A 12,511-nucleotide genomic window follows, 5' to 3' on the forward strand; every position below is an offset into this window, starting at 1 on the left:
TTCAAACCTGTACCCTTTTTTATAGCTCAGTGCATGTTGATGTGGCAGCAGTTTGTTTCAGGTAACTGCCCCTATTTCAACTGCTTATTTAGTTAAAGAAAACATAAATGCATATTTTGTTTTCTTTTATAGAAATTCAAAGCCCAAGTTATCAGCTTCCTCTGGAACAACACACAGAACAAGGTAGGTGATACAACTGAAAATGTTGATTTCTGGTGTCAGCAACTGGTTATTAAGTTTTGTACTTTTCTGTCAAGACAGTGTCAGTAATCTCGTTTCCGAATAGGGTTTTCTGCTTGTTGCTGGCCATTTAACACTGTTTTTGAAGCAGTGTACTGCACATGAAATATGATCCTAACATCTGCCAAGGATAATTATAACACAAACTAGTTTGACTTCCCCTGGAAGATTTCAGCCTCAACATGGTGAAGCATTCGTGACAAAGATGCTGCTGTGGCAACTAACTCAATTCTTTTGTAGAGTATTGTAGTGCAGTGGGAATGTTTGACTATGAACCACCATGGGGCTGGTGGAACTAGTGTGTTTTAGTTTAAATGCAGCTTGTATATTTCTACCTGAAATACCCTCAGAATGCTTGCTATGAAGCCTAGATAATTGGTCTTCCTACTTTGCATTGTGTATATATAAAGTAAGCAATTGAGAGTGTGCTTCAGAAAAACATTGGGTTTTTTTATCAGCATTCAGTAGTTACTTGATAAGCTCTTTGTATGTGGAGTTTCCAGTAGGTAACAATAGCATATGCTGTGTTTCTGATCTTCTTTTTCTTATTATTAATTTTCTAGGATGCTCTGGTAGCCATTTCAGCCTATAAATCACTGTCATCATTTGGCTCTGAAGAACATACAATTCTTCATCTTCCTGAACAGGTGGCTAGCCATATTGTATGTTTAAATAGTAAGGACATCTGACACCTCCATCTGACATGGGTTATATCCTCTTGAAAGGGAAACCAGGCCATGTGCCTTCTCTATCAGACAACTAGAAGAACCTCATGGAGGAATACAAGCTCCTGCTCATGAAATGAGATAGTATTGTCTTGATGAACAGGAAAAGGCACAAATGAAGCTCAGTGAGGGCTTAGCAGTTATTTTGTTAGTTAAATCATCAGTTTTTGGGAATTTTATGGTCTTCTATTAATGCATAACTAAGCAGATCTTGTGATTGGTGCTTCATCCATTGCAGTATGCTCACACTTAGTGCTTTTGTTCCTGAGATGGGTAAGTCAATTCAAAAAATGGGTGCTGTCTTTGGAATTAAGCTGAAATGTTTTCATGTGTTTTTGTTCTGAACTTTTACTGTATAACATTTTGCTTTTTTGTCAATAAAGTAAGTCAGAAAGGAATTGAGGTATTTATTCAAAAGCTATTTAAGTATGTAGACTGCTGTTAAACTCTGAAACTTCTGGTCAGTTGACTCAGTAACCTTACAAAATGGAGTACAAGGAGATGAACATAAGGTCATCTATGTGACTTTTCTTTAAAGTAATGTTCAAGAGACTAGGCAGTACTCAGTAGTACATTGGTATTTTATGGCATAGTATATACTTCTGTAAGGTTTTATTTACAAGATAGGCGCCATTTGCATATTGCAACTGGCTATTATGAAAAGGTTGCAATAAACAATTTTAAAATTAAAAAGAATAATTTATATAAATCCATTGGAAGATTTCAGCATAAACCTTACAAATGAAATTATATTTTACATAGAAGACTGTGAGATAGAATGAGGGAAATGTCTAAACACTGCTGCAATACTAAATCTTTCACAGTAGTACATAGTTCTGTATTGTTGGTACTTTACACTCATTAGAAAATGAGTAAGTATGCTTTAACTAAAAGCAGTGTAAATATGTTGCAGTTTTTCAGATTTTGAAAACTAGTATGCAAAAACAACATCAAGCAAAAATGTTGTATGTATATTGAAATGCCAGTATAAAACACTGTTAAATTGAAGAAGAATCAGAGTGAAAATAAAATTTTATGAATTTTAGTTCAGTCTGTAAGTGCCAAGATAAATTTTACTATTACTGATGCGGATTTACATACCCTGTGATTTTTATCCACCAGTGTTGCCTTTCAGTAAGGTAGAAGCTTTTATTCAGTCAGCTTCAAATTAGTAAAATGGAGTGAAATTAATGAAATGGGGAACTTTTCATATTTAGCTGATATTTTTGACTCTTGGAATCATGAATGGTGATGAGGATTTGGAATCTTTATGGTGACATTTCGTTTTTGTTAAATCCTGCAGGCACGACCAGAAGTTTACTTGCTGAAGGAAACAGACATGAATGAAGATGAAGAGGAGCAGGAGGCTAATCTTTTTGTTCCGGGTTCTTCATATATCAAACTGTTGTCTCTAACACCAGCTTCTGTTTTAGGAGGTATAATATATCCAGTATTTGAGGTTACTTTGCAGATATATAATCACAGTAACTGTACAGACATGTGACTCTTTTATAATGGAGTGTCATGTTAAAGTGCTGCCTTTTTATTTGTTTCTTAACAAATGACAGAAAAAAAATGTAAAAGTTTGGAGGAAAATAAAGCCCATAACCCATTTTTAGGAAGATGGTGCGTCAGAGGTCCTGATGGTGGGGAAAAATGCTTACAATTAAAAAACTCTTATCTGTCCTACAGGGAAAGCCAGTTTCATGTTATTTACTTCAAGTACCCATGACTTCAACAGAGAGGAATGAGCAGATGTTTTAAAAGGCAGCTCTGTATTTTAGCCCAGCACAGACTGAATTAAAAAATGTTTTTTAAACAGAGTATTAATGACATGAAAACAATGCTGTTTACAAAATCTGCTTAATTGATGAAACGTTAGTGCTATGCCTAAATCCTAATTGTAGGGATGCATATTGATATTGAAGTATGCATCAACAGATGACTGGTTGATGCACTTGTTCTGAAACCTGTGCAGTTGAATCTCCTTCAGTATTTGAGAGTTTAGCTGTTCACTTGATTACTTTCAGAAATGCTGAAAGTACTTTCACTTCCATGTACAAGATTGAGATGTTGTGCTGGGACATAGTCATTGTTCTTTAATTCTTAGTAGAATGCCTAGGATCTTGATGTGTGATTGCAGCCTATAAACATTGCCATGAGATAGTAGTAGTGTTTTGTAGTATTTTCCCCCAGTGGGGACACCTAAAAAGATCCATTCATCAAACTCTGCATGCATTGGCATCTGGAGTATATGCAGCCTCACCTGGAGAGTCTAACTACTAAGTCCTGGAAGCTTTGTGGGAAGAGTGATATAACTTACTTCAATGAAGGAGAGTGATGTATCTTGACAGAAAATGCAAGCTGAGCAATGAGTACTCAGATAGCCAACTTCCTAGGAAGATGGGAAGCCAAAATGGATTTTAAAGTGAACAGAATGAATACAAAGATGCAGCTACCACAGACTGGTATCAAAATATACTTGAATCCAGACATTCAGTGAATAGTTTCTCCTTAAGAGGTGTCTTCTAATGCTGATAGTTAACACAGAGAGCAGAACAAAAGTTGAGCAAAAGCTTTAGGACTGGCAGGAGTGATTGTTGTGATTTAATTGCTCCAGTGAAAGAGTATGAAACTGGATTCATGAGACATTGTCCAAGACAGGCCTGAGAGTCACGAAGTCTCTGTTCTATGGGAGCTGAATGTGTGTCATTTTCTCTCAAACTCCTTTAAAACTGATTTCAGTTTTCATATTGTTTTGAAGCATTGGAGTGCACAGGATATCACAAGGGTTATAACAGCCTTAATTTTTTTACTTTAGTAGTTTTTCATTCTGGATGCCTGAGATGTGTCTCAAACCTGGTAGTCAGAGAATTAAAAATAATGCCATATAAAGGACTATAAACTTGATATTATTGTTGTTGTTTTTACTACTACTACTACTACTACTACTACTACTACTACTAGTTTTGTTGCTGTGATGTTTGTTGTCTTTTTTTACCTTCAGATTGATTTCAAACATTAAAATATTCTTGCATTTGCTGCACATCTAGTTGTTTCACTAAACATATCCAGATTTTGTAGTTTGAGTTTTACCTGCCAGTCTAGAGCTTTGGGTTGTGTCCTGCCTGAAGAATTGCTTTTGAATGGCTTGGAAATATTAAGTCCTTTGGCATAATCAGTAAGTGCAGTAATATGACAGCAATGACATACTACTACCTGTACTATGTTGTCTCTGTCAATATGCATGGTTTCCAGAAGAGAAATAACTCCCACTTTCAGTGAATTTCTCTTATATTGTTGTAGCTACCCTAAACAAAAAAGTTTTTTTATGAAAATCACAGACAGGTGGGTGGGTAGTGTTTTCATGTCAATAAGTATATACTCTTCCAATAAAGCATTGGGTACAAAGAGTTTCTGTCTATTATCACTGTAGTGAAAATTGCTAAATTCATTCTGCACGTTTTGTTTGAAGAGTATTGGCAATATAGGTGGAGAATGCCCTTCCTGACAGGCTACAAAAACATATTGGATTGATACTGCAACTCCACTATGGAGTTGAAATGGGAAAGAACATTGCTGAAAATCAAGAGAACTTGCTGAAGATACAAAGTACGAGAAAGTTTAAGTATACAACTGTTTTATTCCAAGATGACATGGGTGTTTCTTGAACTTGGAAAGGATGAATGAATGCTTCTAGTTCCTAGGCAAAGCAAGACTGCATGGGATTTATGAAATTGACCAAAGTTTCAAGCCTAATGTGTAACAGTTCTTATAATCCCCTTAAAACTCATTAGTGAAAGCACTAAGAGCCTTATCATGTTTGCAAGATATGCTGGTACAGTGTTGGGTCTCAGTTGTGATGTGGTAACAAACACTATGCAGTCATATCTATGTACGTACAGAAATATGACCCGTTTTTCCCAATGTGTACCTCTAGAGGCTGCTTCAGATTGACTGCACAAATTGACGATAACTTGATATTAATTCTGTATAATTTTAAACCTGGTTAGGCTATAAAGTGCATAGCTTGAAAGCACAGAACCTAATAAAAATTTGTACTGCTATATTAAAAGAAATTGAGGTCATACTTCTATCTGTATCCCCTATTTGCATATACACACTCTTTCTGCATCTACCCTCTTTGCATTGTGCTTCTTCTTTAAGAACAACCTGGTTTAGAGACAGTGTTCTTCACTGTGTTGCTCAACATCAGTTCTATTTATCGTTGTCCTTCTGTCAGCATGTGCTGCTGTTACTGGTGTATCAGTAAAAGAATTTAGTCAAGAGCTCATGGAATAGTTAGAGCTGTTTTCCTTCCCAGCCTTGAAAATACTTAAGTCAGCTTTGAATAAAGTAGTTTTTTACTGGAATTCCTCACATTTCTTATTTTCAGCAGCCTCCCGTGATTTTCAGCATTGCTATATCCCCACTTCATTGGAATTACAGGTGGAGGAAAAAAATCCCTGGATGTAGGTACGCTTGCTACTACATCAAATTTAGACTGCTGCTCCACTATAAAGTTGAAGTGGGAAAGAAGCACTGATTTCATTTTGGGTTTTCCAGGGTTAGTTATGTCTCTCAGCCATCAGGCTCTGACAGTCTCTTGCCTTTCTCTTCATTGCACTGCACTTCATCAAGCATTTGAAGAGTTTGCAACATCACTGGTGAAACAGGAGATGACCAACATGCCCCGTGGTGTGTATCATTCTGCCCTGAGAGGAGGGACGACATGCTCAGACCAGGGGAAGACAGTGGCAGGTGTTCCAAACTTCTTGCTGAAGATGTATGAGAGGAACAGGCAACCAGGCATGACACCAGGCCTTGCGGGTAAGCTATGACTTTCTTGAAGTTAGACAGGTATTCATGCTTTGACCCAAAGATTTCTCTGAATCTGAAGGTGAATCAGTTTTAGAACAATGGTGTCTTATGCCACTTGGATATGCTTGCATATGCTTTTGAATTGTTGGCTTTATTAAGTTAACTTTGCTTTGGATTCTCCCCTGACTTTTGCAAGACTTCTGAACTATTAGTGCAAGTATTGGCATTGACCTTTCTTTTCCCCTTCCCTCCCACTTTAAGCTGGCATGTTGCTGTGTTATGACCTTCCAGTCCATATGGGCAAAGATGGCAAGCCTATTAATAGATTTCTGGTTAGCAGAGGGCGCAGTTTCCAGCAAATGTTGGTCGCCCTCATTCATGAGGTAAGTTGTTGCTGGCTTTTCTTCACTTTCCAAAAGTATTACACCTCCTTCCCTCCCTTACTCCCTCATTTGTTTATGCTAATTAGCTATTAGTATCAGGTAGCAATGGCATGTATGAATGTATCATAATTAACTAAGCTTCCTGTGAGGGAGAACTAGAATCATCGAGTCCAACCATCAACCTAGTGTTACCATGGTCACCCAGCTTGACTAACTTGAGTTGAACGTGTGAATACTTCTTTTTTAAATGTTCACTCTTGAAGTGCCTCTTCTAAAAATCAGAAGAACAAACAGAAGGTGACCTTTGTCTTTATCTGCCTTGCAGACTACTATTCCTGCCTGTTACACACCTGTTGTGTGTATCCAATTGTAGATGAATAGCAGGTCTGAACAATGATGGAACTCCATGGAGAAACAACATCTACACTTTGCTAAGACTTGCTATTTTATTCTGTCTCTTAAGTGTTTCAGCTCCCTGACCTATTACACTTACACTGCTGAAATCATGCAGTTACTTTTGATGTGATTTTGGAAAAAGGGCATGAAATAAGCCCCCACTTAATCATTAAGGAAAATGAAGTGCTTGTATAATTGCGTCTTTCAGAAAATTTAGAATTACAATAGTTTTATGGTTAATACGAAAGCTGATCTTTGAAAATTTTGAACAGCAGTAAAAGAAAAAAAATCAAGTAGTTAAACTGGATTCAGGGAAATAATCTTATGCCACTGAAAGCTTTTTTTACTACAAGTGGAAGTGTGTTAAACTCTTTAGAAGTTCATAAAATAATTCTGTTAATACAATCATTTTATATTGCTGTAGAGGTTAATTACAAGCCTCTGGGACAGTGATCTGAGTCCTGATTTTGGTTTGTGACTGTCACCCAACATATGTGGGGCTTACCTACTCTGTAGTTCCTCTGTCATGCTGGTAAAATCACTGACACCAAACACCTTCTATTGGGAAATAAGTGTAGCATGGGGTTTGAGTGGGAAGATTGTGGCAACAGGGTTTGAAGAGTTTTCTGTTTATAAACTGAAAGTCTGATGCAGAACACATGCGTCTACTATGGATAATGTGCAGGGGCTATGTTCTGATCTTGTGATGCATCTTCAAGGCTCTCTCTGGGCTTTGCTCTCAGGTCCCTTTTCCTGCATGTTCACGCTGTGATTATACTAGTTAACTTCCTCAGATGTTTTGAAGCAAGAAAACCAGTTCCCTCTCTAACAAACCTATCTGTGGCAGAGTTTACCTGAAGTTTCCAGTCAAGTGATGTGAATGTGTGCCATGCTGAAATTGGCTGCTTCTGCCTAGTGCAATCTTCCCACTCTGTACCATCACTCAAACATTTCCATTTGCTAGCATACACATCGAATCTTTACCTTCCACACAACAGCGTAGTCATTCTGGTCCTTCAGGACTGAAAAACCACAAAAAGTAATAATCATATCTTGTAGACACAGAAATACCACGTGGACTCCAGTGGAAGTTAAACCAGGTGGTACAAGGACAAAAGCCAGTCTGCACCCATTGGACTGGGGTATAGAAATCCATCTCTGGTGCTGTGTTACAAAGTCAGTGTCAGCAAGATTATGACATACTTCGTATGTCAATTTCTTCTCTTAAACTAGAAAAATAAAAAACCCAAACACCACTTTTGAACACAGATCTCAAGGTATCTAACTGTGTATGCAGATTTAATAGGTGTTTTCCATCTTGACGTCTTTACTGCTAAAGAATGAAAGCAGAAACTGAAGATAATACCCCTCATCATCACAAGAGTGTAAATGAATGTTTTAGATTGTTTTCTAACTATTTGGTTCTTCAGTGGAGAGCACCAGGGGAATTCCACAGGGATATGTCAGAGTATGTCAAGGGAACAGATGTAGAGTAATGAGGTATTAATGAAGCTGGGGCTTCCACAGTATCCAGAAAGAAGATCTTTGCGGTTTATGTAATTGCTTCATTCAGTGGGACCAGGGTTCAGGACCAGAGGTTCTGGAGAAAAGCATATTTAATTGCATTACAATAAAAGGCGTGTATGAAAGTTTTATATGAGTTGAATTACAGTGGGATAAGGATCAGTTCTAAACTACGTTATAAACATTTGCCTATTGCCCTGCTAAAACACCAAATAAAATCTCTGGAAAACAAAATATAAATTTACTTGTGTGTACTAACAGTGATTATAAAATCCAGCAGCACATCAAAAAATGACTTTTTTTGTGCAAACAAGCTACCTTCGTAGAAACACAACCGTAAAATGCTTTGCTGGACAAAATATGGGTGTTTTATTGAATGTGGTGAACTGGATAAAATTAGTGAATATGTACCAATGGCTGGAGACAGAAATATTTTTACTAAGTATCTCAGTACTTTACCAGGTCAGTTGATTTTCTAGTAAAACTAGAAATAAATCCAAATATGTTTAAAATATAAACCTAAACACAAAATATTTTCAGACAGTGCTAATTGCACCCTTTAATTGAAAATCTACAATAATTATAAAATCGTGATCAAGAATCAGTATTTCTGTTCTCAGTTTACACTGCTTTTAAAGACAAAGTTTTTTCTTGCAAAAAAAGCAAGTACATAGAGACAGTTGGAGTCAGGGTTGTGAGAAAAAAGGTGTTTGGGCCTTTGTCTAGATGAGAAGCCAGTCCCTGGGCTCATCGGACTAAATTTCATGCCGTAGTATTTGCTTAGTCCTCAGTGTTCTTCTGGGGAGCAGAGTTTAACAGTAAAACCAGAGAGCCTAAGCTATAAAGCTGCCAAATAGCTGTGCTGGTAGAAGGAAATTGGGTTAGTAGGAACTAGGCCTGTCTTTTTCCTACATTGGCTATAGAAATTAATGTGTTTTTGTAAAGTAATTTCTTCAGAGTTCAACACAGCGTATTAAGCAGGTATTTAGGGAGGTTAAATTACCAGAATGACACTTTTATACTACTGTTTTGACTCTTTTATTGGGGGTGGATATGGATTAACATTTATAGTGACTTTTTAATAAAACAAGAAGTGTTCTGTGTAAAAGAAGTCTTAAAGTTGCCTTTAAAGCATTGAATTCAGCATAAAGCTCTGAATAAAGTGTGAGGTTAATGTAAACATCAAGAAAATACAATTAATTGGGAGATATCAGGCATTCATTTATTTTATCTCTAAAAATGTCCACCAGTTGCCATTTTCTTAGTTAGGACTGAGCAGTCATCACCATACTGGGATTATAAAGCGTTTCTCTTTTCAGTGATTTGATCTATGCTCAAATAGAATATGAACCCACAGATTGCATATCTGTCTGTATCTCTGTATGCTTAGTTGCCATTATTGAACTTAGTTTTTTTTACAGTGGGGGCACAATGGGGGGCTTGAGAAAATCTGTTTCACCTTTGAGATTCTTTATGTATAAAACTGTGATGCCTGAGATCCTGCTGCCAAAAAAATCAGTTACATGAGGTATGCAGAGGAAAGATTTTCTTGTGTATTTAAAAGTCTTTGTAGCATACAAATAACAAATACTTGGGTTTACTTCCATTCAAATCTAACAATAACAGCAGCACAAGATAACTTAATATTCAGTCTTAATGGGCCAGACTTATTTTATCTCCTGGTTGCTGTTGTAGCTGAGGAATTGGATGCATCTATAATACCTGTCAGCAGCATCAGATTAAGATGCAGAAGAGTATTTTGTTATTATTTGAATGGGTATCTCATGGGAAGAAGAAAATATGTTAAATAATCTGTGGTATGTTTGAAATGCTGTATTGCTCTTTAGAGGTCACTGGTGACTTAAAAGAGGAAGATTATCATTCTCCAGAAACAGGGATGTGCTGTTTGATAGATTATTAAACAGAGCTTGTTAACCTCTCTGAGAGGACATGTAAGTTACTGTAGTCACAGTGGTCAGAAGTTTTATAGACCATGGGTTTTCTTTTTTTTCTACGACTGCCTAGATCCTACTGTACAAGAAGTCTCCGAATTTATCACAGTCATCTGAACTAGATTAGCTGATAATTACCTGTGACTGTTTCAGGTTTTGGAACTAATTCTTCCTAGGAATGCATAGGAATAATTTCTTACCAGATTCACTTATCTGTTATGAAAATGAATGAGGATGAATAGTCACATATGTTCACATTATGTACCATATGTCTTGGTGGTTCTCTTACTGTATGTTTTGGAAAGTAATTAGGCTTTCAGCTAGCTATGCATCTTTTTGTTCTCTAGTGAAGGTGAAGGCAACTGTTCATGCTACATGCAGAAAGCACAGAGGCAGACTGCTTTTGGCAGACTGATGTGGTAAATGGTGGCTTTGACAATCTGAACTGGTGCAGCTGTTTTTTAAATGAAGGAGGATGGTCTTGCTTTTGCATGTTTCTCAGTATTCAAGTGCTTTCTATGTGTTCGAAATAGCTCCAAGTTATTTTGCCCTAATGATGAGTCATATTTACAGACACAATTACAAAGGTGGGTTCCAGTGGTGAGTTGTACAGTATTAAATCCTCCTCTACAAGTAATAATCACGTTAGGCATTCTGTATACTCATGGAAGAAGCATTCCCTGCTTTTTTTTTTAATGTGTGTTCATTAGATGTGCTGTGATGATATGCATCTTTGAGAAGTCAAGTGGAAAGCTTCTTCTGTACATTTCTTTTCTTGTTCGGTTTTGTTGTAATCAGGATATTCAAGAACTTATTTAAACCTAATATGTGAAGTACCTTAATAAGACAATTGGATTTTCTGGAACAGAATTCACTGTAGTGTATTCTTCTGTGCCTGGATATGTCAGTGCCTGGATGTAGTTCAGGTTATGAACTACTTTGTGCTGATTTCTACTACTGAATTTACTCAATGTATTTCCTCCAGTGATGAAACAGTATTTAGAAATTAAGTTTGTTGACAGGTTTTTGCTGTTCTCCTCCTCAGTCTACTGCACCTCGGACACAGTCAGTCAATTTTTTTCTCACAAAGTAACGTTGGGGGGTGGATTTGGAAGTGTACGCATGCAAGTATGTTAAAAAGAGCCTCTAAGCAAAGTTGAAAATTAAAAGAGATGCTGCTTCACTATTACATTTATACAGACATGTAATGCTAGTGTTGTTTATGAAATCACTGAGATGGCACTTTACGTGTCCCATATGAGAGGGGCATTTAAATACATGCCTAAACATTTCAACTGACATTTTCAAGAACACACGTTTGTTAGAGATGAACTGAATTTAGGGACTATGTGAGTTGGCAGGGCTATCAAGGTGGAAATCTGTTGTACTTTGTAACATACAGGATTCCCAGTCTCCCTGCTGTACTGCAGATTTTAAGATAGGCCATAAATACTAATAATATCGTAGTTTCTCGGTTCTTTAAGCAGTATTATCTCAATTAGATACCCAAGGAAATGGTAGAAATGTGCTTAATTTCACTGTTACCTGCATTTTTTTGTGTGTGCCCTATGCTGCCTGTGTATCAGTGTAAAACAAGTGATGAGGCAGACCCCCAGCTTGCCACAACCTCCTTTAAGGTAGTTGTAGAGAGTGGCAAGGTCACCCCTGAGTCTCCTTTTCTCCAGGCTTAACAACCCCAGCTCCCTCAGCCACTCCTCATAGTGCTCCAGACCCTTCACTGTCTTCATGGCCCTTCTCTGAGCCCAGGACTTAACACAGGATTCAAGGTACGACATCCCCAGTGCTGAGTACAGGACAACAATCACTTCCCTCGTCCTGCTGGCCACACTCTTTCTGATACAAACCAGGATGCCATTGGCCTTCTTGGCCACCTGGGCACACTGCTGGCTCACGTTCAACTGACTGTTGACCAGCACAAGTCTAAACAGTGTAGAAGTCTAAACAGTGTAGAAGTCTAAACAGTGTAGAAGTCTAAACAGTGTAGAAGTCTAAAATAGTTTGAGTAGAGGCAAAGGGGAAGACTCGACTTGCTGCAGATTCCTTGGGAACCCAAGGCAAGCAATTATAACTAGGACCTTGATTGCTTATCAGTTTTTGGAGGAATTGATAAGCAGAGATGAGAGGGGTGTGTGAAGAAAATTTTGGCTGAAAAGAAAGGACTTGTGTCATTTAAAGATGAGACTTCCTCTTTTACTGCAGGGCGTATTTGTATCAGCTGTGGGGTGCAGTAGGTAATCTCTCTTGGTTGACTTTTAGAATGCTTTTTATTTGTATAGAAATATTAGTACTTATTCAAAAGTCTTTAAAGTTCACTGCTAGCAGTGGGCATGAAGCTTTAACAGTGTCCTTTGTTTTTTGTTATAAAAATCCGTGTACAGAAAGAATATTTACTGCTTTATGTAGATCATGAGGGGTGTAAAATAGAGGTGATGAAGCAGGAAGACTTAGG

General features: G+C 37.4%; 1 protein-coding gene across 1 annotated transcript in view; it reads left to right on the plus strand.

Moving 5' to 3' along the window:
* FOCAD (focadhesin) overlaps positions 1-12,511 on the plus strand; it is a 92,327-nt gene that overhangs the window by 45,842 nt on the left and 33,974 nt on the right. Inside the window, exons 17-21 of the mRNA XM_027634639.1 lie at positions 133-183; positions 804-887; positions 2,269-2,401; positions 5,607-5,795; positions 6,048-6,169. Of these exons, the coding sequence (XP_027490440.1) occupies positions 133-183; positions 804-887; positions 2,269-2,401; positions 5,607-5,795; positions 6,048-6,169 (579 nt within the window). The remainder of the gene's footprint in view (positions 1-132; positions 184-803; positions 888-2,268; positions 2,402-5,606; positions 5,796-6,047; positions 6,170-12,511) is intronic.

The sequence above is a fragment of the Corapipo altera genome, unplaced genomic scaffold (assembly GCF_003945725.1).
Source record: "Corapipo altera isolate COAL_440 unplaced genomic scaffold, ASM394572v1 61411, whole genome shotgun sequence".
Lineage (NCBI taxonomy): Eukaryota > Metazoa > Chordata > Aves > Passeriformes > Pipridae > Corapipo > Corapipo altera.